The sequence below is a fragment of the Chiroxiphia lanceolata genome, chromosome Z, assembly GCF_009829145.1.
Source record: "Chiroxiphia lanceolata isolate bChiLan1 chromosome Z, bChiLan1.pri, whole genome shotgun sequence".
Taxonomy (NCBI): Eukaryota; Metazoa; Chordata; class Aves; order Passeriformes; family Pipridae; genus Chiroxiphia; species Chiroxiphia lanceolata.
Genome location: NC_045671.1, coordinates 24,654,200 through 24,678,344, shown reverse-complemented (window position 1 = coordinate 24,678,344; position 24,145 = coordinate 24,654,200). Strand labels below are relative to the sequence as shown.

General features: G+C 43.3%; 1 protein-coding gene and 1 long non-coding RNA gene across 5 annotated transcripts; one reads left to right on the top strand and one right to left on the bottom strand.

Annotated features, from left to right (window-relative positions):
- Positions 1-4,738: 4,738 nt before the first annotated feature.
- On the bottom strand, positions 4,739-19,786 carry VLDLR (very low density lipoprotein receptor). Of its 4 annotated transcripts, none has more exons than XM_032675975.1 (19): positions 19,529-19,786; positions 15,257-15,376; positions 14,191-14,313; positions 13,209-13,331; positions 11,451-11,822; positions 11,222-11,344; positions 11,014-11,136; positions 10,453-10,596; positions 10,247-10,372; positions 9,710-9,881; positions 9,174-9,398; positions 8,898-9,016; positions 8,379-8,518; positions 8,120-8,261; positions 7,655-7,801; positions 6,664-6,753; positions 6,200-6,274; positions 5,926-6,095; positions 4,739-5,387 (listed from the first exon to the last, which is right to left on the bottom strand). In XM_032675975.1, the coding sequence occupies exons 1-19, from the start codon at positions 19,752-19,754 to the stop codon at positions 5,352-5,354; spliced, it is 2,796 nt and encodes a 931-aa protein (XP_032531866.1). In that variant the 5' UTR covers positions 19,755-19,786; the 3' UTR covers positions 4,739-5,351. The 4 variants fall into 4 exon arrangements, with proteins under 4 accessions (XP_032531866.1, XP_032531867.1, XP_032531868.1 ...); XM_032675976.1 differs by having other exon boundaries at positions 10,453-10,593; XM_032675977.1 differs by lacking the exon at positions 6,664-6,753.
- Positions 19,787-19,899: 113 nt separating this feature from the next.
- Positions 19,900-23,853, top strand: LOC116780871. The gene is made up of 2 exons (XR_004354683.1): positions 19,900-19,961; positions 20,931-23,853. It is a non-coding gene; the product is annotated as an uncharacterized LOC116780871 (long non-coding RNA).
- Positions 23,854-24,145: the final 292 nt, after the last annotated feature.

Genomic DNA, 24,145 nt, shown 5'->3' with positions numbered 1-24,145 from the left:
AAGCAATTGCTCAAACTCTGTTTCTGAGAAAAGATACAGGTGTATTACAACTACAAAAATGCCAAGTTTTACCTGATACCAGGAACTTGATAAATGTGTATGGATCACAACCAATAACTTACAGTTAAATTCTATGGACACCATCCTACTTGCCTCCCCCTCCCTCAATTACTTTGACCTATTTATCGACCAAAAAAAGTTAGGGGAGAGGAGGTAGTGGGTTGAATGTTGTCTAATTAAAGAATAACCAATGTTTATTCTTGTAAAACCAGAATGACCAAGTTGTTCCTGCATCAATATTTCACATGTAACTCGAATTTAGTACTAAGGCTTTATTAAGTGTCATTATTTGTACAAAGTTCATGGAGTGAACTTCTTTCACCACTAGAGAAACAAGCTGAAAAATTAGAAACTCACAGTATTTGTCACCTAGACAGTAGGAGTCACAATACCCTGTGGAATTAACAAATCACAATCTAACTTTCTTGGAAGTCTAATTGAAATGCACAGATGAGCTCATATATTTAAGGGCCAAAAAAAGGAATAAGCTGTCCAAACAAACCCACCACTTCTCAGTTGCACACATCCTCAAAAGGGATGTTAGAGTAGGCAGCACTGCTTCTAGCTTGTTATGGTCAGTGATCAACCTTTCCAAGAGACCTTTCAACAATACTTTCCACTTAAAGGAATGTTAAGTTAATCTTTTCAAGTTGCTATCCAACTTTGAATCTACGCACTGACAGTAAATAAAACATCATATATTTTGAAGTTTGACTCTAAGAGAGCACATCTTGGGGAGGAAGAAAAAAATTACCTAAAATCTGTCTAGTTTTCGTACAGAGGACATCTCCACAGTAAAAAAATATTTCAACTACTTAATGTGGTTTTCTGAGCCATTTGTCTTGATTTAGTGCTTAGTGTTTCCTATGTTCAAGCAATTCATTATAGACCAAAGAGTGTGTTGGTTAAGTTATCCTTCAGTAGCCTGTTCAGGTTGTTGTGATTTTTTTTCATGTATGATATGAAGCATTTGCCACTGCTTGACAGAGGTGTGCAAGAGTCCTGACCAGGGCTGTGCACAGAAGAATTAAGGCCATCCATCATTCTTTCCACAAGCAGTTTCTATTTTAGATGTTCAACAGCCTGGATACTCAGCAGCCTAATTTAATTGCACTGCCTCTTTGTTCCTCCCCTGCTCTGAAGACTTTTTGATTTGATATGGGAAGAGTTTGAAGCTTTTTCAGGAAACAAAAAGTGAAAACCAGAAAGTCAGGAATGTATTAAGTTGGCTTTTGTACTTCAACAGAGCAGACAGACTTCTTCAAACACCTTCTTCTGGTAGGTAACAATACCAACCATTGCTGTGAGGCAGCTCAGAGACGGAATAGGAACATATTTCTTCACAGACATGCTGTGACATAGCTACAGAAAGTATTAGCAGGCCTCCACTTACATCCAAGGCTATGAAGTGAAGAATGCTTCTGTAGCTGTATGCTTTTTTTCTTTATCTGAAGAGTCCCACACTATTTCTTCGAGCCTGAGTCTTTGTTCTGAACTTTTTCCATAATCTATCATGATTCAGCACTTACATAAAAATAGATAAATGGATCTTCACTGTTTCAGCAAGGATCTGATTGGAAAAAAGTTGTGTCCATTAAAAATGTAGGCAAATACAAGCTGGGTGGGGAAAAGGCACACAGCAGCTATCTGTAGGGGAATGAAGTGCAGAAGGGGAAGAAGTAAATCACATGAGCAACATCAATTCCCTTTATGTTAATTTCCCTCTGTTTTTACAGCACTGTAAATATTTTACATTATTGCTCCAAGGCAGATCAAATAGAAGGCAGAAAAGAATGTGGGAGTAGAGGGAGTGTATTAAGAGAAATTTCCATATTTGTAAGGGAAAGAAAGAGTCAGTTTCAAATCCACGCTGGCTAGCAGACACCGAACAGAAATAGGCAGTATTTAGAACCAGAGGGCTTATGCATTCATCTGGGAAGCAGAAATTATACCATTACTTTGAATACTACCTCAATAACCAAATAAAGCCATATTTTTGTATCTATTAGCAGAAAGTACTTCGGGAGGAATATAAAGTCAACTTAACAGTGAAACTCAACCAAACAGGTTATTAATGTCCCATTGCTCTGTGAGCCCACAGGATTGCAGCAAGGAGCTGACACAGGGATGATCTTTGCGAATTCATTTAGTGGACACCAGCACAGCCACAGGCTGCTGCTGCAGGAGTGCTCAGTACAGATACACCACCTGCATTAGATGCCAGAAGAGTCATATGACAAGCAATAAAACAAGTGCCCTTGCAGATGGCCGGGGAGAAAAATTGTTCAAAGAGAGTAAGGCATTTGTCAATGTAAGTTGGATCTGTTTTTACAGAAGGAATCCCTGATTACTCTCCAAGCCTACTGTGGATGTAAACAATTATTTCATAACACAAAAATGAAGAGGGGCAGGAAAGACTAAACCCTAGAGAGACAAAGAACTCAACTATATCTGCAAGTAAGTACAGGCCATCTTATATCATCTGCTACTGTCTGATATTCCCCACTCCTCCCTCCTGCTATTTGAAGGCATAGAAGTTTTATCCGGTAAAGCGGTAGGTTTCCTCTAGACTACTTTCCTCTAGGAACTACTTTTGTATGCCAAGGCATGATTCTGACAACTTCATTCAGCTCATTAAAGTTAGACAACAAATTCTTAGAGCCCACAGTTTCTGTAAGAACCACCTCAGGTTCATAAAACAGATTTAACTTGCTACTTCAAGTGAATGTTAACCTCAGGAAGAAGTATCTTCATCTTACCAGTCTACTCCTTATGCCATTTGGTACGATACTGGTAACACCAAGGAAGTTCAGCAAAAAAGTAGAGCTGTTCTTCTGTACAAAGACCAGAAAGACAGATGAATTTGTCTGTAATTAGTTGCCATGTGAACTTATAATCAACCATCTGACTAAGAATTATGTTTTCTGGTTTGTCACATTTGAACACAAATACTTCTTGGTATCCTGAGTTAGATATCTTACTGAAACAGTTGAATTCGACCCCGTAACTAATGATCCTTACATATAAGGCTGATGTGAAAGGCACTTTATTCCAAAAAGTACTTGGCAAAATAGATACAGTATTGCTGTCCAGAAACTTTAGAGGCCCCCTTACATTCTAATCTTTGCAAGATATTTCAGTCCACATGCAGTCCAGATACTGAAAACGTCTGCAGTCAAGAGCTGCTAGGGATAGCTGGCAGAAGCTTCAATTCCCCAAGGAGTTGTGAGCTTGCTAGAAACAACTTACTTTAAATCTGCACAAGTAGGCAGCTGGCCTCATCTGTCAATAAACGAGTCCACAGTAACAGAAGACCATTAAGAGAACAGACCCCAGCTGTAGCTGCAATGAGAAAAGGCATTCGAACCAAGACCCGGAACTGATCCATGTCCCAAGTTGATGATTTTGACTGCTACCATTGTAGAGACAAGATTGTTTGAGAGTCATTTAACAAAAGAATAGCCAAGAGATTTTGCTTCTTCCAAACTATGTGTTAGCCTTGAACCTGCATCCCATCTTAAGTACTTTTTGTTACCTTGAAGGGGGAAGGATTAGCAACAGTCAAATAGCACCTCATACTACAACAGTTATGGGGTGGCAATTCCTGGCCAAGATTCTGAGTGTTAGGGAAGAAACCATGATTTTATCCCACGAAAGTAGTTTATCATTAAGGAAACAACTAACAACTAGGGAATCTACCTTTTATTCAGTTGGAGATTACCAAGTAGTTTTGCCATAAAGATCAAAAGCTTAATCTTTTTTATTCCAAACTTGATCACAGAGCAAAATGCCTGAAAACCACAGAACCTGCAAGTTAATTCAGTCTTAATACTCCTCTATTGCAGGAATGAGCTACACATGTATAGTGGAGAAGGAGCATACCTGGTGCTACTAGAATTAGCACTCAAGTAGTATGGTACTAAATAGTTATCAGAGATGAGTATTATCTTCCCACACCCAAAACAGTTGTACAATTTATTTTTCACTCCTACAGTCACCCAAGAGGCTCCAGCACTTCAAGTGATTGCTATCTTATGGCCATTGCAATGAACTGAGTTCCCACAGAGAAGGGGACAACTGGCTCATTATCGTGCATTACAGGGGACTTCAGTCATTACACATGCAGCAATGGGGGCTCTTCAGCACTGAACCTCCAGGAGCAGGCTGCCACAATAGCTGCCAAGTCACAACTCACGTTCCTGTGCACAAGTGCAGCAACTACCATGACCCAACTTCCACTGGCCATAAGAAGTAACTGTTAACAGCTTGACACCACTGTGAGGTTATGCATAACATGCTTTGTAAGGAAGGACCTTATACTTACCTTATACTTGCATGGTAGACAATGTTTTGATCTGTCTCCACCCATCATGCCTATCAGTGTTGCCTCCTAAGAGCTTGCAATAGTAGTTCAGTATTTTTAGCCAGTGTCAGTCCTAACTTAGGAGTCCAGTTGGACTTCTATGATAGGAGACCCTCTCTGTCCAGTACTCTGCAGAGTATTAGGCTCAAGAACAAACCTCTGGGAAGTTGCTGGTGTATTACCTGCCTGGAGTACTGCTGAAGTAACTGAAGAAATACTTCATTATCTGGCTAGCAGTAGTAGTGTAGCCTACTAAAGGTTTCAACTTAGGAGATACTCTATTTTCACTGCTAACATAATAACAGAGAACAACACTTTAACTGCTTAATGCTTTTTATTTTTATCCCCTCCTCTGCACTTAGGTTTTACAGTGGTTCCTTAGAGATCATTCATTCTTGTAATCCTCTAAGAGGTAACAGACAAGACTGAAACAATCATACATACAAAATTACTTATGTTTACAAATTTTTGGCAATCATAGTAACCCGTTTTTTCCTATTGCCATTGCCCCAATCATTGAAAAAGACAGTGTACAATAATTTACATCTGAAGTATTTCAAAGTGCTTGATAGTGATTTTTCAATAATTATTTACAAGTGGCCTATACACATATGTACAGGTGTTACAAGTTGTGGCTGGAATATGGCTTTCTATGGAAAGTGCTTTATATTTGGTCAGTGGTGTTACTGACTAACCAACCAAGGGTTACTGATAAAAATGTAACCAGTAACAGCTGAATTGTTGTGGACATGTATTTACAGAGATTGTTGTTAAGCTGTATAAAATAGCTATTTACATAACTGTTCCATAAATACAGAAAGTATCTTCTTTCTTCCAAGAATGGAGGAAGTCCTTCAGCCACAAACCTGGTTACTATCCCCAAGGAGTGTAAGACACAAGTAAACTGGAAGTGATTGCTAATCAGCACTCAGGCCATATCATCATCTGTGCTTACAACCGATATCTGCAACAAAGTAAGTACAAGTTAGCTATAACTGTACTAACAAAAGACAGAAAACTCCACATATCATAGCTAATTCTGCAGGCTACGGTACAGCAATTAACAGGAGTGAGCCTTCATGCTCCATGTATTATTTGCTCAGTAATTGTTGTAATACTTGTCTCTGCAGGTTATAGATTTATACCCGCTCTGCCTAAGAAAGAGCAATTGCAACTAGACCTTTCCTTGATCCTAGTGGGGGTACCTATGTTAGAAGCTCCAAGCACAAGTAGAAGTGGGCAGCTATACAGCAAAGGCATACCATTTCCCACCATATTCAGCACAGATTACTCCATCCCGGGTGTAAGACACCAGTTAACTACTACAACTTTAACCTTGATTAAAAGGACAAGTTCTCAGCTGACTCAGCCCAGTGGTCTGACTGCAGCCAGCAGCTTTGAGACATAGACACCTCTCCTAAACTCAAGTCAAATATCATTTGGCAGCCTGTCTACTCCAAGTATTAATGTGGAGTCTCAGACACATTAATAGGTTTACTTACTGCAGGGTAGGTGTGTCCTACTGAACCACTGTGTCTTCCAATATCAATTGTGAGGTCCTCTTCTGTAGTTTTCAGGTACACTGGATTATCAAAATTCATGCTTTTCATGTTCTTGTGTTGCCAGTTGCGCCACATGAAGTAGCCAGCTGCTGCAGCCATCACCAGCAATACTTTGGGGAGACAGATTGCAAACATGGAGTAGGGTCAGGTCAAGTTCTTGACTAAGATTGGCTTGTCCCACCACATGGGGTCCAAAAGTGAATGCTGTACTCACCAACAGGAAGAATGATCCAAGCTGCTGATGTTCTTCCAGGTGCAGTTACTTCAGATGTACTGCTAGTGTTGAACCCTGCATGAGAATTTGAAGTAGTGAATATGCTTACTCACAGGCTGGCAGACTGTCATATGCTCTTCCCAAGCCCAGAAGCTGCTATTATATTAGCTTCTCAGTAATACACCACTAGAAGAGCCTAACAGGCTTCATCCTGTATTAGCAGGAAGCTTTTTTTTATTGCTTGCCTTCTCTGAGCACTCCTGGGATTTCATGGAACCTATAGGTTCCACACTGTCATAAGTGAACTAATTCTATTTAACACATGCTCCAGCTGTTGTACTACACACATGATCTGGCCTGTGTTCTCTACTTGCATGCAAAGGAGAAAACTTCCAAGTAGGCTAATGGGTCAGTTTGCTTTAATTTCTCTAATGTTTAACAGTGTGAGTTATTGGGACCAGTACCTCCAGGAACTAGTCCAACAGTTGGAGATTTTTCTGTTGTGCTGGTATCTTTAGCCTCAGTGTAAGCCACAGTTGTTCCAGTACCTGAAACTAATTATAGATCAAGAACCCAGTTAATCCTGAAGTTCTGCAATGGCTTTGCTATGAGAGCCATGGTAGTGAATGTTTAGCAGATGGTAGAAATGATCATGCAGTTTTTGTTAGCTTTATTGGGAACACTGACATTAGTTTATTTCACTTTCACACCCTCAGCAGAGGGTTTTTGGTGAAAAATCGTTCCAAGAACAAGGCCAGACAGTTAATCAGGCATGAATTATGGGTATTTAGAGCCACAACAATAGTAAGCCCTCCCATCCCTCACATAAGGTTTTCCGAGTGAGGTTTTAGTTCTACAAGTTCATTGATTAGGTACAGCCTTTGATACCCACAGCAACCTTTTAGATCAGCCGGCTGAGGCCAATATCCTCCCATTCAGCACTCTGACCGTGGCAGTCAGAATCAACATGCAATACAGTAGGGTGGCACCTTGGAGTTTCTAGTTCCACTCCACTGAACAAACATCCTGCTGTATAGTCAGTGCTGACCATAAGAGCAGCAGCATGTTGATTTGCACCACAAAAGGAGGTACAAACTTCCTTGGATAGCAACAGTTGCTGATCAACTTTTCAACACTGTGTTATCTATATGCAGATCCATGTTAGTTTATACCCCATGGTTAAGGGGCTGAGTATGTTTGTGCAGGTGCTTGCTGTCTGCAGAAAGCCATGGAGGTCCAAGGTCTTGTTGCAAATGATGATGATGATGCAGAAGCCAAGCATGGACTTTGAACAGCATCTGCAGACTTCTGAGGGCAGTATTAATCATGTTAGAAACCCTTCCTCTCCAAGATTACTTAGATGAGATTCACTCCGATATTTTCCAGTTACAGGTCCAGTACTCCCCTAGTCCTTCCCCATCCATCCTGGTAAAGATTTCAGCTGTGTTACAATACCTGTACATCTCCGACCATCCTCTTGCAAGAAGTATCCAACAGGACATGCACAGGTGTACTTTGGAGAACGTTCATTTATCTGAGGAGCAGGCAGGCACAGGTAGCTACAGCCTCCATTCACCACATTCTCTTCACACCAGTTCCTGCCTGTTGGTACAGCAATTAACAGGAGTGAGCCTTCATGCTCCATGCTCCATGTGTATAGCATAATTATTTGCTCAGTAATTGTTCTAATAGAGTTACTTGTCTCTGCAGGTTATAGATTTATACCTGCTCTGCCTAAGAAAGAGCAATTGCAACTAGACCTTTTCTCAGTCCCAGTGGGACTGAAGCCCATGTTAGAAGCTCCAAGCACAAGTAGAAGTGGACAGCTATACAACAAAGGGATACCATTTGCCACCACCCAAACAGGGGAAGCTTCTTACAAGTATACACTGACATAACTACAAACTGTATTGAAGTTACCTGAGGGCTGAACAAGTTCATGATACACAATGATGTCCTGTGCATCATTGAGGTTATTCACTAGGGTAACCAAGTCAGATCCAGTAAATTTGTTGGCACCATAGACTGCTTCATTTTCTCCATCAATCCAGTACACACGGTCCTAGAAGACAAGGTCATTGCATCCCATTACCTCCATGGTGCTGTCAGTCTCATCATTGCCTGCCACACACTAGCAAGAAAACCAACTTTGACAATGAGTATAGGAAGTCATTCTTACCTCAAATATTGTTAGAGCAAGAGGATGAGGAAGGAACATATGTGACTTCAGCACAATTCTACGGTCCTGGCCATTCAAGTCCACACTTGACAGCATATGTAGTTTAGAATCAAGCCAGTACAGGCGGCTTTTTACAAGATCTAGGAGGGTAAAACACCAAACATATTTACGGTCTACATGGAGAAAACCTCCAAGGCCTCCTGCAAGAATCGGAACACCCAAAGGTTTAAGAATAGTTGCAGTGTTGTCCTAATTTCTTACCATTTCAGAATGCAGAGGGCTGCTGCAGTGATGCCTAAGCGGCCTGTGCCTCAACTATAATATAGAGCAGCGTAAGGAAAGTTACTGTTTCAGTATCTGAGAAGTGCTGTCTGTGCCTGTTGCAGCATCTCCAGGCAAGCAGAAACCTCCCTTTCTCAGAAGCTGAAAATAGTTCTCTGAAGGATGACCTTGGCTTTTGTAGCAAAAAAATTCCTAAAGCTCCAGAATACCTCTGGCACAGAGACAAATTCAACATACCTAGAGCAATTCCATTAGGCCATTGGATTTCTGTTGTCACAAGCTGCTGTCTGTCAAATCCATTCATTCCTGCTTTTTCAATTTTTGCTGGCTCACCCCAGTCTGACCAGTACATAAAGCTGTGAAGCAGAATTTATGTTGTATGATGCACTATAGTACTGTGTAGTATCACTCTTTATTATGACCAATAACTAACAAAGGCTACCTAAGTCAGTTATCAGAACATGAAGTAGCTGGTAGGTCCACTCTTTTAAAAGAACCAGGACAAATACTCACCCAGAGATAGGATCTACAGCAATAGAAGCTGGCTCTCTCAGCTCAGAGAGAAACAAAACCTTTCTTTTTGTGCCATCTAGGCTAGCTACTGAAATGGTCTTTGCGGTTGAGTCAGACCAGTAGATGTTCTTATAAACCCAGTCAACAGCAATTCCTGCAGGGCTGTGTATGTTGTCCAGTATTCTGACGCGCGTTCCAACCTTAACACGGGTATCAATAGAGGCACTGGAAGACAAGAAGTTACTTGCTTTCAACACCCCTTGGCACACCTCAGCAAATCCTGCACACAAATCTCAGGCAGTCAACGCAGAAAATACATGTGGGACTTCCCACAGCGGGCCTTCTGTACAATTGTAGGAGCTGTTACTAGCAAGTGCAACAGGCATGCACAATGCTAGTTGTGAGAACTTGCATCAGCTGTACTTTGTCATTAGGAAATCAGGAATCTTGTTCTCATTACCAGAGACTAGAGAAATATCCTGGGTAAAAGGATGGTTTAGGGAAGCACACTAGGTTCAGAAGCTGAGTCCATTTACCTGAAGATTGCTTTTTGGCTGAAGTCAGCCCAGTAAAGCTTTTGCTCAGCAATATCAGCATCTAGAGCTACAGAGTTTCTTAGCTGCTCTACCAGCTGAATGTACTCTTTCCTCTCAAGGCCAATCTTCCTGATATCCCGGCGGTTGGTGAAAATTAGACATGGTTCTTTCCCTGTAAAAAGAATGTAAGTGTTATCTATACTTTTAGATATGTAGTCACATACTGTTCTTTTATGAGAAGTTTTAAGACTCATCATACTTAATATTTGCCACACTTTCTAGCCAGATGCTGACAGAGGTCTTGGCTGTACCATACCTCTCTCCACAAGGGTCCTCCTGCCCAGGGAGCAGACACAACCCATTTATGTCAGGTAGCTTTAAGCACCGTATCATGGCATCGTTCTAAGTAGTGTTCAGATCAGTACAAGTTACACTGGCAATAGCATGACTAGTCTCAAAAGCACAGTAGCATAAACAGTGGATCACCTGCTAGCTCATTTTAAAGTGGGGATATAGAAGTCTTATGCCAATACTCACCCACTGCCTTGCACACCCCAGTAGCAAGATCCATCTGATAGCCGCGGCTACATTCACATTTGTAGCCCCCTTTCAGGTTGATACAGATTTGACTACAGATACCAGGGTTCTGGCATTCATCAATATCTGTAAAAACAACAACAATTTAATTTATTCTCACCTCCAATACCACTAGTAGGGTCCACATTAAACTACTAGATACTTGCCTCCACAGGTTCTTCTGTCTAGAAGCTCAAACCCAGCTGGACAGTCACATTCATAGCCAATAACGAGATCTCTGCAGATATGAGAGCATCCTCCATTGTTCACCAGACATTCATTTATGTTTGGAAGAGAGGAATCGGCCCCTTCTGAGAAAGCACGCATTTTTAGTCTTATAGTCTTAGTCATGGAGACCTTTATCAGGTACCCATCCCTCTTCTAACGATGCCCGCCACATCTGATTAACCATTCTGGCACCTGAAGTCACATGCAAGACACTCTCTTCAAATTCATGTTTGCTGTCAGCACCTTTATCTGTGTTACAAGCAGGCAACAGCAAAGACTGAGGCTCCTAGAAGTTTTTAGGAGCATTCTAATGCATTCAAGTGCCTTCTGGCCACAGAGAAGTCATCCCAGTTTAGCTGGGATAAAACTAGCATATTAAATACATTGGTCTTGGTCGCGATGTTTGCCAACAAGAAGTGCAGATGGACATTCCAGACTCACATCTGACAGCTCAAAGTATATTCAGTAGTCAACATTGCATAATGAGCTTATTCACTTACTACACTCCTTTAGGGGTTCATCACTCCAGTCCTTGCAGTCTCTCTGCTGGTTACACACTTTATTGATATCTATGCATTCTCCACTTCTGCACTTGAATTTGCCAGGTCCAGAGCACTGAATAACTGAGATAATGAAGATTGTGAGGGTGACTACCAGCTTCAATAGATATTCTGCAAAGATTTTATTCTTGTTTAGTTCCACACTTACCATTGTTACAATTTGCTTCATCAGTGCCATCCAGACAGTCTCTCACACCATTGCACTGCCTACTCCCATGGATGCAGTTCCCATCTTCACATCTAAACTGGTCTGGTCTGCAGGTCCGAGAAGCTGAGGACACAGCCATTACAGACTTTTACTTCTTAGGTTTACCGAAGGAAAGAAAATAAAACAGAAGCCAAGCAGTACCTCCTGGAGAAAGACCAAGTTAACTTACGGCAGTTGACTTCATCACTTCCATCCTTGCAGTCAGGATCTCCATCACAGCGCCACTTTTTGTGGATACATTCACCTGAGCCACATTGCACCTCACTGGCAGAGCACTTCACAGAAGGTGCAGGCTGGCGGCCACATTGCTGTAGAGATTCGTCTGAGTGGTCAGGGCAGTCAGCATCATCATCACACACCCAGCTGCTGGGGATGCAAGTGGAACTCTTGCACTGGAACTCGTGAACTCCACAGGTAGGAGGTGCACACTCCAGTTCATCACTGCCATCACTGCAGTCATCTTGACCATTGCAGACAAAGCTCTTGGAAATACATTGCCCACTGCTGCATGTGAACTCTGCCGGACTACAAGTCACATTGCCTGGGGTAACAGGAGTAAGAGAGATTAGCAGATTACCACAAGAAGGCTGACTTTTTTATGAAGGTGTTTTGCTTGGCAGGTTTTTCATCAGCTGCAGCTGTTAGCTGACAGAAGATCAGCATCCTGTATAAGGCTCTAGGAAAGTCTGACTGACCATTTAGAGGACATTTGGGTCCCATAGACCATCCACCTTGCTACTAGACATTATGAGTGATAGGCATCAGATTTGAACTACTGAGTGAAAACGACCTTCTGAAGTAGCTAGGCTGTCCTGCGCTTCACATTTTCAGCCTTTCAGAAAACAGGCTCTAACCCCGTGAAACAGAGACAGGTGAGAGAACTGATAAATCTAGAGTAATAAAGACTAAGATTAAGGTAATCTAGAGTAATAAAGACTAAGATTAAGGTAATCTAGAGTAATAAAGACTAAGATGGTCAGCATGTACTGCAGTTTGAAATGGAAGTGTTTTATGCTGGTCCCCGGAACAGCAGTGGCTCATTTGCCTGGACCAGCAGAGATACCAGATCAAGATCTTGTACCAGTTGATTCTGTTGTTAAGCACACCCACATAACTTATGCCAGTTCAAATTATGCTGTTCTAATAGTGGTGTAGCTAGCAATTCATTATGCCTAGGCTGATAGTTTTATCAAATAAATTACAAACACTGTCTGTAGATTTACTTGTCAGATTAAGGCACTTGTTTGATCAGTAAGGCAGCAACTCCACAGACACATAGCAAAAAAGTCTGGAGATCTGTGTCTTATTAAGCCATCCAGGTAAGTAAGATGGGTTCTGCTGGAAGCCAGTCCTGTTGCTTTGGTTTGGTCCTGTCTCAGGACACCTCAGACAACTCCTTTGTATGCAGATTCATTGGAATAAGACAGGAATGCTGTACTCAATGCTGCCAGTGGCAGCTCTACTTGTGTACCAGCCTGAAGTTGGTTCCCCCCTCCCCACAGACACCTGAAATCCAGCTTCACAGAATACTTCAGGATAGGGCTATAAAGCAGATCAGTTGTGCCCTTGGCTAAAAGTCACTACTACACTTTCAGGAGACAGTTGTTAATGTAAGCAGCAACTAGAGTTACTTGTTCAGAAACTCTCCAGAGAACAAGTTCTGATGTTTGGCCTGCCATGTGACTAAGCCTATGGCTAGGGCTAAAATTAGCCAGAGAAGAAAGACAGATGTTGAATAGCTTGTATTAGTATAGCTTTTAACTTAGCAGGATAGAGGAGTGTTAGAAAAAGTTTCCTTTTTTAAGTGGCTGCAATAGAAGACGAATGTAGGAGAGAAATTTATCTTCCCAGGTATACTGCCCAGCTAGCTCCTCTGCAGACAAGTCAATTTCAAATAGAGTTACGCAGCCACCATTTCTTCCCTTACCACAATTTTCTTCATCTTCTCCACTGTCACAGTCTTTTTCACCATCACATTTCCAGGACACTGGGATACACTGGGTTGACTGAGGACCACAGCTGATTTCATTTACCCGGCACGTTCTCATATCTATCAAAAAAAGTTCAAGTTCAATTTAAGAGCTACTGATCTTGGGTTTCAGCAGTTGTCCTGAAAGTTGAGACTGAAAGACTTCAGCTCTGGACAAAGTTGCTGTTACTTAGATGTCAACATCCATCAAAGCTGATGGCTTCATCATGGAAAAGGTTACACTGTTTTGTAGTGTTCAGTAAAAGAAGATGCTTTCAACTCCTAACAGATTAGTATTATAAGAGTATCTTTGTAGTGGTATCTTGTGCAATCTTGTGATTGCACACCAGTTAACACCGTAGAAGCCTGAACTATAACAAGTAGTAGTAGCCAGGAGTAACACCACAGTGCAGTAGGACTTGGGGCTGAAGTATTCCTCAGTGTGGATCCTATTGATACAGAGATGACGCTTCCTGGACCTATATTTCTTGATGAGTTACCACAATTAAGACTGGGGTTCCTAATCACAAGATCTCAGAGTCAAGCCTCTGCACTTCTACTCCCACTCCCAACATAGTGTCAGACACTCAGTCCCTACACTAGCTCTGGCAGCATAGGGACTGCACTTGCAAAGTAGCTGCCTTGGAGAACACTTGGGGGACAAGCCACAGTAGTGGTCAGGCCTGCCATATTCTGCTTGTTGCTTCTGACTGTCAGTAAAACCTTGTACTTGCTTTCTCTTACCAGGACAGGTACATCTTTTTAAGCAGTAAAAAGTCTCAACAAGACGTTGATGTGGCCAAAGCCAAACTAGCGCTTAGCAAGGTGCTCTCCAAGACAAGTATATCCTTCCTTTGGGAGCACCAGGCAGCAAGCAGGCAAGACATTAAAATGCTACTCCCCACAGGCTTGCCTACACCACCAAGCCAGGTTAACTTACGGCACAATTCAGGACTTTCGTCAGACCCATCCTCACAGTCTGGATCCCCATCACACTGCCACCTATTAGGCACACACTGGCCACTGAGGCACACAAAGTCAGATTCAGCACATGTCTTCTTCACTGCAAGGGAGAAAGACAGCCACCTGTTTAGAGACCAGAGCTCAGCTTGTTTGTTGCTGACAGAGATAAGCTTTTTTGCCTTGGAGAAGTTATTCAATATCCTTAGTTCTTGGATGTCTAGTGACAGCCTAATAACAGTGCTGTTTAACACTCCTTAGAGTTATTCTGTGCATAGAGAAACATTTATATTCAACTAAGCAGGCACTGAAGGACCACTACTGCTAAGGGAGGATAACCTGGTATATTAGCTGCTGCTTTGAACAGTCTTAAGTAAAGTAAGGCCTATTGATCTTAATATTCAGGTTTTGAACTCCAAGTTTATAATTGAGGCATTTGATTTGTCATTACAGAAGGATGGTACTATGTAACTCAAAGGTAATAGTTTAGGTCTGCTTGAGCAGACTGGCAGTTCAACTACACTAGTTGGATATTGAGTATGTTTTGCCTCATCTCCAAGTACATTTAGTCATCCATCTTGGCTTCTGTGTCTGCTAAAAGCAAGGGTTGGCAGCCAAAGCTTGACTTAGTGTTTATAGGAGACTCCAAAGAATCACTTTCACACATAAAACAGGGCATTTAACCATGGAATAGCCAACAGCAGAGTGCTAACAGCAAACATTTTATATTATGTACTCAAGAAACAAATGAGAACAGGCTTTTTTTCTGTTCTTGTCAGTTATCACCCTCACAAGGAAAGCATTTTGGTCAAGCTTTGTCTCAGTCACCCATGTCAGGCAAGTTTGACAGCACTCAGGAAAATTCAACTGCTTGGATGGATACAAGGCATCATAATAGTCATGTAGTTGTTCTAACAAATGTGTTTTCTTTATATTCCAACTATTTGAAGTGCTGGACAGGATAAGCATCTCTCCAACCATTCACTGGTAACACCCCACTTTCAACTACCACACACTACTATAGAAGTATTATTTTGATTACTTACCACAAGCACTCTCATCACTGCCATCTGAACAGTCTTCATCACCATCACATTTCCATAGCTGAGGAATACACCGTCCATTACTACATGCAAATTGGGATTCCTCACATTTTACTCTCGCACCTTCAATGAAAAAAAGGAACCTAAGCATGGATACTTTTTAGCAATACTTCCTTGCTTTCCCCTACTGCTGATAAAAAAGCTACCCTACCCACCTTACTAACCAGCATAAAATCAGCATGAAACCAGATGTGAGCTCCAAATCTTTGTAGTCCCCTTATTCAATAACGAAAGCAGAGCCAAAAGCTTTCCTTCACAGTACAAATGCAGAGCTTAAGCACTATGAGAGTCCACCTGCCAAACCGCAACAAACCAGTCTCGGTGTTGTTCTTAAGTTTGGTTTTTTTCAAGGTAGAGTCAAGTCTGCAAGACAGACAGATATGTGCACACAACTTCTGCTGTCTAGCACCTAGCACTGCATTCTCAAAATTTGTCAAACTTTAAGCAAACTGGGTTTAAATTTGATTAATGTCAAGCTGAATTTCCATTTCAATACCCTGCTGCTAACACATTACAGCAGAATGCCTAAGATGTCTGTAAAGATAGCTTAGATAACTGCTCTGCAGCTGAATAAGTTTTCACAATTCATGTTACTCCTCAAACAATGGCTCCCAGAGACATTCCTTAGTACACACTAAAAAAAGTGTGATGCTAAGAGAGCAGGATAATTTATCAGTTCCTTCTGCAATCAAGTCTGTTTCACAACTGATAAACAAGTTGAGAAAGGTACTGCTCTCTGCATGGTCCTCAGAGTGCATTTTCCAGAGTATCTTCAGCTCTACAACTGTATGACCCCATCCCTTAAGGGAACCTACTTTGCCTTGAAGCCATGTCATAACTGTCACTAAAAGCAGTAGCCTGCTTCTTCAGCAGCTCAGCCATATGCTGAGCATAATGCATGCAGGCAAGTGTGTGAGATCATGCATTAGTATTGGCTTTACATGCGTACAGCACAATGCAAGACCTGCGCTCCTTCTTGGTTTACTGCATTATTTAGTGAAGGTACTTTGTCTTGGTATTCCAAAGAGCATCAAACTTCAGAAGATTATTATCTGCTATTATACATCTTCTCTGTATAATGTGCGAAAAGCACAAATAGAAGGAAGCTATTGAGACATTTCACATCATACTGGCTACCCATCAGGCACTAGGCAATCACAAATCCTGGACAGAGTACAAGCAAGAACAACATGAGCAATTCTACCTGCTGAATATTCCATGTAAATTCATGGTCAAAGCAAAAATTTGAAACAGCAGCTTACTGAGTTCTGTTAATGTTTGTTCTAGTAGCCTTACTGGTGCAATAAAGCAGTAACCCACTTGTTAGACAGAGTAAAGCCGTAACAACTTTTTGCATGGAAACTGCACTCAAAGAGTGTCAAAAATCAGAACATCAGCTCTTGTGTTCTCTATTTCCATCTCTCATTTCTTTTTCCATTTGAGAATACTCCAGAATGCGCTAACAGCATGGTTTTGTAAAGCTATTGCTATTTGGTCATGAGCTGTCAAACAAGTAGCTTGCCTTGTGCTAGGAGGCACACTCCAGCCAGCTTAGAGCAGGTGTAGAAGCCACAGCCAGCAGCTCACTCTAAGCCTGACATCACCTTGTTGTCCAGTAACCTCTAACAGAAGTAGCCTTCTGCTTGCAAGCTCTGATCACATATTATTTCAGTTTTTACTGTATTACTATGTAAAATATGCAACAACTGACTGCTGCTACTTTTGAGACTTTCTCATCCAGGCTTTCAGAGTGAGAACAGTCAACCTTTCCCAAAATAGCATACAGTGATATTAGACTAAGCCTGCCACTAAGGGGATCCCAAAATAACTCCACAGTCCTTAGTTACTCTATTTCAAGCTAGAATCACCAGAAAAGGCTTGCTAAGACTGCCTAGTACATTGTGACTTACAAACATCACATCACTTTGACCAAATGCTATAGGGAAGCTAAAACCGAGGCTAAATGAAACCACAGCTGAGCTTGGAGTACCAGCTATAAGTTTACACTTACAACTCTTACAACAAGTCATTCCAATAAGATATCATTGCTTCTGCAGCTGATACCAAGCGAAATGTCAGAGCAACTACTTTTGTTAGCCCACAAACATGTAAAAAAACTGACAACACCTAACACCCACACAGGTGCACAAAGGTAAAGGTCAGCATCTGCTGCTGCTCCTGAGGATGTCTGTCAAACTCTAAAGGCCACTCGGAATGAGCTCCAGTTAAGATGAAGGTTGGTTCCAGATGTAGCAGGTCCCTGTCTTTCATCAAGCATAGTTCTGCAATGTCAGGTAACCATTTAGTCATGACACTATTATCTAATCCACTCCTATTTGAAGCAACAGAATCATACCTCAGTTGCAGCTTCAGTCACTAGATACAATGTTTTTTAGATCAGCATCAATTAACCATTAATTCAAAGCTTCTCTTTACGTGTTACTCATACACCAGAAGCACCTTCACACATTTTCTCCTCCTTAGAATATGGCTTAGTAAAAAGAAGTGTAGAGAACCAGTAACATCACTGTGAGAGAGCCTGTGATTGCTAACATGTATTATTTTACTGTTCCCCAGGTAACTACTTACTAGAAGTTGGCTCATAAGCAGAAATGAGTGCAGAGTGAAGGAGCATAGTAACACTGACTACCCAAGTTAAACTACCTTTCTCCATATCTCTGCTATCACTGTTAGTCTCAGCCCCTTAAGCAAGTTGTCAGCTTACTTGTCTGGGCAGCCTCAAACATGTGACACTTGTGTACTGTCATATGACACCAAGTCCCAGAAAAGCTTGCAACAGTGATTGGGAAACCTTGTGAGAGCATGAACTAGCTGAGACTTTTCCCAGACCCTGGCAACTGTAATTAGTAGTAGAAGAGAGCTGATGGGGTCACTGACTCAAACTGAAAGAAGAGTCTGACTAACTTAGCAGAGTTGCACAGTGGAAGGTATCTCTTATGATCATCTCTTATGATCATCTCTTATGATCATCTCTTATGATCATCTCTTATGATCATCTCTTATGATCATCTCTTATGATCATTTCCGAGCACACTGCACTAGCAGTTTCAGTGCCAGACAGCTTGGCCCTTCATACTCCAGCTGTTTAATCATGTCTGTTGTAGACTGGGCACGGGAGCCCATAACTGGGAATTGAGGGTCGACTAGGGCAGACATTTCTTCTCTTCCTCTTTATATGAGGACTGGATACAACAATGCCCTGACTGGGCTCTGCCCAACAGACCTGGTGTGTGACCTACTGTGCAAGTTAAGACTATGAGGTCCGGCTACCTCTAAGCATACTTTGCCAACAGAGCCAAGATTTGTCACTTAGGCCTACTTTAGGGCAATAGTGAGGAGATTTATGGAGCCATATTACAATGAAGACATCAACTGCCCACCTCCCACCCGGGAGTAGACTGGACCTCAGCGCCCAAAGGAAGAAAGGAGTCATCCAAATGATTATTACTTCCACTTAAGGGGAAAATATTTTCAAATAACCATAAGTAGCCCCTGTGCATGACCACTACCACGGGGGAAACAGCTACTACGCCGGGAGGCAGCCCTGGAGCTGGCCACGAGCAGCGCTGCTGGCGAGCGCCCAGCATCGGGAGAAGGGACCCGGCGCTGGCAGGGCTCAGCCTTGCCACCAGGTGGAGATCCTTCATGGTGGTTTTACCTCGGGCCCTGATCTAGAGCCATGCCAACACCGCTGGATAACACAAAGCCGAAGTTGCACCGTAGTTTGACAGCACCTTTAACGCCGCAGGCTTCCCAAGCGCTCCACAGCAGAGCTCCCATCCTGCCCGGACCTCCGCCGTAGCCCCCAACCACGCACACCCTCCCCTCAGCACGGAGCAGGAAATTAGGCGCCCCCATGGCCCCCAGGTCCCTCCCGGGAGATGTGCAGCCCGGGGCGCGGGGGCTCGGCGCCGCCTGGGGCCCGGCGCGGAAGGCGGCGCCTCCCCCGACACGAGGGGCGAGGGGGCAGCCGCGGCTCCCCTGCACGCCCGCGGGCCCGGGCCCGCCCCGCTCCCCTCCACGGAGCCCCACTCCCCGCGGTGCAGCGGGCACACAGCCCGAGAAACCAGGGGAAAAAATAATGGAGAGAAAGAAAAAGAAAGGGTGGCGGGAGAAGAAATCATCGCAGGGGGCGGCGGCTGGAGCTGCCCCGGCGGTGCGCGCCCCATCCCGCTGCCTCGGCCCCGCACTCACCGTCGGCGGCGGCGGACAGGCAGCCGACGGCGAGCAGCAGGAGCAGCGCCCAGCAGCGCGGGACCGCCCGCCGCTCCGTGCCGCGCCCGGCGCCGTCGGCCGCGGCGCTCGGGTCTCTGCGCTGCCAGTCCAGCCGCATCGCCGCGCCGAGGACGGGGAGAGGGCGGGCGGGCAGGCAGGCACCGCGGTCGGAGAGGCGACGAAGACAGGCGGCAGCCGGAGACATGCACAGAGGGGGTGGGGTGTCCCCGCGGCGCTCTTATAACGCCGCCCGGCCGCCCTGCGCGGCCGCTGGTGACTCACGGCGCCGCGCCGGGCGCCGGTTGGCTCGGCAGCGCCGCCCGCCCCCGCTTCCTCCTCCGCGGCACCTGCGGCGGCCGCGGCGCGCCCGCACAGCCCGCTCGACGCGGCTCGGCGAGGCACGGCCGGTGCGGTGAGTGGCGCTGCGGCGGCGCGGCGCGGTGCCGCGGGCAGAGCCCCCCGCGCTGGCCCCGCCCGGTCCTTCTTCCGCGGTCCGGGGGCGGTGCGACCCTGCCCCGCCGCCAGCCCCGCATCGGAGCGGCGGAGCGGGGCAGCCCCGGCGGGAGGGGGGCGCGGGGTGCCGCGGCTTTGTTTGTCCTGCTTGCCCCCAGCGCCGCCGCCGCCGGCCGCGCCCGGCGTGGGGAGTGGGCGATGCGGCTGCCCTGGGCCGGGCCGGGTGTGCCGAGACCCGCGCTGCGCTGGGGCTGCCCCACGACAAGCGGTTGTTCCCCGCGGTGCCCGCCGCCCCATGAGCATATGTTCGTATGTCGGTGGGGTTTTCCCTCCCGCTGTAGCGGAACTTCATTTAAAACGAAGCAAGAGCAGCTCTCGAGGAAGAAAACCACTACTTCTGCGTTATTCTGTCGCGGGGTCCTAGTTAATTAGTAACTGCACAAAATTATATGTCAAAGTCGTGTAATTGCAAGCGTAACCTTTTATTTTAAGGAAGAGAATTTGTGGTTTTATTCCACGTTTGTAGCGTTTTGTATATCCAATTATGTCGTGGCGAAATGTAAAAAGAAAAGGAGGGATGGTAAAATGCAAAGTTGGGTTTGTACACAGCGCCCTTTGAATTCGAAATTGTGCATTCTGAAATCCTATGGATTTTTTTCGTTTATTTTCATGGACTTGCTATTTTATGGTAATACTGTTTGCTGTGCTTTTCATGTTGTAGTGAAGACGTAAACATCAGCAAGCAGCTCTACCTAAAAATCATGAAAAAAATGGTTGCTGTTTCTTTCCTTGGAAATGAAATCATAATTTATTAGCCTAATATTTTAAGTCTTTTCCAGTAATGTGAATGATTCCTCCAGTATAGCAAGTATATTTGAGGTTCTGTTTCCTGAATGTTATAACACATTTCTTTATGTATTATTTGCAGAGTGAAGCCCTTTTTGATTCGCATCCAGTTGTATCATGACTGCAGTAAAGACAAATCGTTATTACCTCATGAATAACTTTGGAGTGTATTATCCCTTGGAGTTCATGTAATGAATGAGTGTCCACATCATCCAAGTGGGCAAATAGTTGATGTATCAGACTTGCTTAAAAAGTCAAGACTGGATTTCATGTAACTGAAATATGTCTGGTAATCATATTTCTGATATACGTTTAAATGCAAAGAGAGCAGTTCCTAGTGTTTGCCTCCCTAAAGCCTCCCTATCTCGTGGTCTCATATGCTGCTTCAAGCAAGAAAAATCTATTGTGTACAAGGGGGTTGACTGGGGTCCTCAGGAAGACGGCTTAGTGTAAGTGGCACGCTGAAAGCTTTGTTCTCCTTGCAGATCTTCAGCATGACATACTGCCTTCAGTCAGGTGCTCACTGTTGCGTGGTCTACTGTGCTTTTTGCTGAACAGCATTTTCACAAATGTCCTGCTATCATTACAGGAATATTTTGTAAGCCACACACTTGAGTGCAGCAACACAAGAAGACTCCAGTCATGCAGAAATACAGAGTTGGACATAACTTAGCATATGCTGGTAGTTGATGGCATTCCTTGTTTGTCTGTGGAAGATACAGGTTTACTGGAAGGAGGAAAAGAAGGCTTTGTCCACTGCATTATCACTGCTCCATGAACACCTGCAACTAGGTTTTTAATGGGAATCCAGCTTTCTGTCTTGGATGTACTTAGCTCTTTGTATGCCTAAGGATTTAGACTCCAAAGCAGAACTTGCTGTAAAATAATTTTTGGTGTTTCAATTAAGTTGAAATGCATGAGTAAGTAAGTGCATGAGTCTGATAATCCACAGGTTTTGATGGAAACTCCACAAACAAATCTCAGAACTCCTTCCTTAGCACCATCCCTACAGGAAGAAAAGGGCAGGTAGCCTGTTGGATACTGTGAGACCATCTGCAAGATCCATGGGATCCATCTGCACTGAGGTTTTGTGCCTTTGCAGCAGCCATAGTCTTGCAAAGGTTTGCTTCATGTGGGAATGGGAAGGTATCTGGGAGGATCTGTAGTTTGTATAATGAATTTTAGAGTAACTTTTTTTCATACACACAAGGATACAAACCAGAATATATCTGTACAGGAGAATAGAATAAAATTGTGGGTCTCTGTTGGAGATATGCACTCTTGGGAGAATAGCAGCCCTACTGTGCTAATGGTAATGTAGGTGCAAAGCACCCAGCATGGTCTAAGGTTTAGGAAGGGTGTTGAATCTTGTAGGGAATGTGAGCTGACTCTTGTAACCATAACTCCTTTTGTCATCAAATGCATTAACATTTGCTTTGTTTCAGTGTGTGACCTGCAGTCTTTGGTTTTTCAGTATGTTTGAGTTGAACTTCTTCAGCTCTGGGGAAGTCAGGAAGCTGCAGGCAGTAAGTAGTTAAGAAAGTGGATGACCTCAAGGAGCGCAGAGAGGGAATGTGAGGAAAAGCTGACATTGTCATCTTCGTTAGGCAAGTTCCAGTAGTCAAGAATGGTTTCCAAGGGTGCTCCACTCCTGTACTGCTCTCAGAACCGGTCTGTCTCAGAACTAGATCCATCTTCTGTTATTATTTGCAATAGTATATATATATTCAGTATGTGCTATAAATACATATGGTATGCAGAGTACAGGGCTAATGTTTCCAAAACTACATAGGCAATCTTGCGGGACTAACCAGGTTGGCTTCTTCTGTTGTACTAAGCAACACATATGCATATTGTGCAGTACTATAAAGTGTCTGTATGTATTTGGATTCAGTGACATTTCACTGGATGTGAAGGCTTGTTGCAGATTTCTCATTTGTGATAATAAGACTTGCCGTCTTCATGTGTGGATATTCTGTGGAAGAGTCTGCGCAAAAACTAAAGTGTCAAGTGGTATATAGTATTAGATGTTATAGATAATTGTTTGATTACTGCTAATTGTTTTTAGAGAAGTCTTCAGGTCTCCATCCTGTTTTTTGACCTGCAACTGGTGAACATTCTTGAATATGTGATGTTCCCTTGAAAAAAGCTGGAAAGAATTGCCAAGAAGCTAAGTGAACCAGTCAGGCATTGCCTTTGCCTTAAAATATGACACCAGTAACAAAAAATGGCATCGTGTTACCTTTCCTTTTGGGAATTTTCATGGATATTGGGCTCCCGAGACTTTCCAACATCAATTTACCTGTTAATGCATTTGGACTTACCAAAAATGGATAAATGGTTCCATCCTTTGGGAAAATTAATTTGCTCTGTTGGTTGTAGAGTGTAAAGGCAACTTAAAAGAGAAAATAAAGAACAAAAAGGACCTTCTGGAGCACACGTAATACAAATTCAGTGTGTTTTGTGTTCCTTTCTCTTTTTGCCTTGAAGACCATATAGCCTCCACTTCTAAATGAATTCTTAAAGCACTGGGATTACTAATTCAGCTTCAGGTCTTAAATCAATGGAACTTTTGCCTCCGGCACCTCTGGTGAAGGACATGAAGTGAGCATGTGTCTACAGTATTCCAGCTAGTCTAATAAAGGAAAGCCTCATGAGTAGAAAAAGCAGCAACTACATATCATGGGATAGCACCTTGCCTTACAAAAATATTTTCTTCATTGTGTGTTGCCATCAAAGACATTAACTGCTTGTAAGATCATTGAATGCCTGAACTGACAGTAAACCAAAGAGGTGTGTTCATAGCTATATTTTGGAAATGCAGAGCCAGGATCTGTATTACTGGCTTCAGAGGAGTTGTACAGAGGATGAGAGAGAGAGAGAGAGAGAATGCATCCTTTGGGAATAATTTAAAATAGGTATGTGCATGAATCCTGATGCATGTGATTGCATGGCTGTATCTAAGGGATAATTTGGCCTATTTTTTCTTTTTTTCCTTTTTTTTTGCAAAGCCTCTCTGCAAACTATGTGAGGGTTTATACTGTTGTTCAGAGTGCTGTTCATGTCCATGTTCTTTGTTTTGTCTGCAGCTGTGGGCAAAAAAAAGGAGAACAAACACATACACAACTTTGCAGTAAAAAAACACCTTTCCTGTGGTGTTCTCAGGATATCTAACAAACAGTGAATTAAGACTGTTATAGAAAAGTCCTTCTTCCCCTTCCTGCCATCATCATCTGAACTATAAAAATGAGGCAGAATTTAAGTCTCACTGGTGATTTTAATTCACTTTTTTACAAT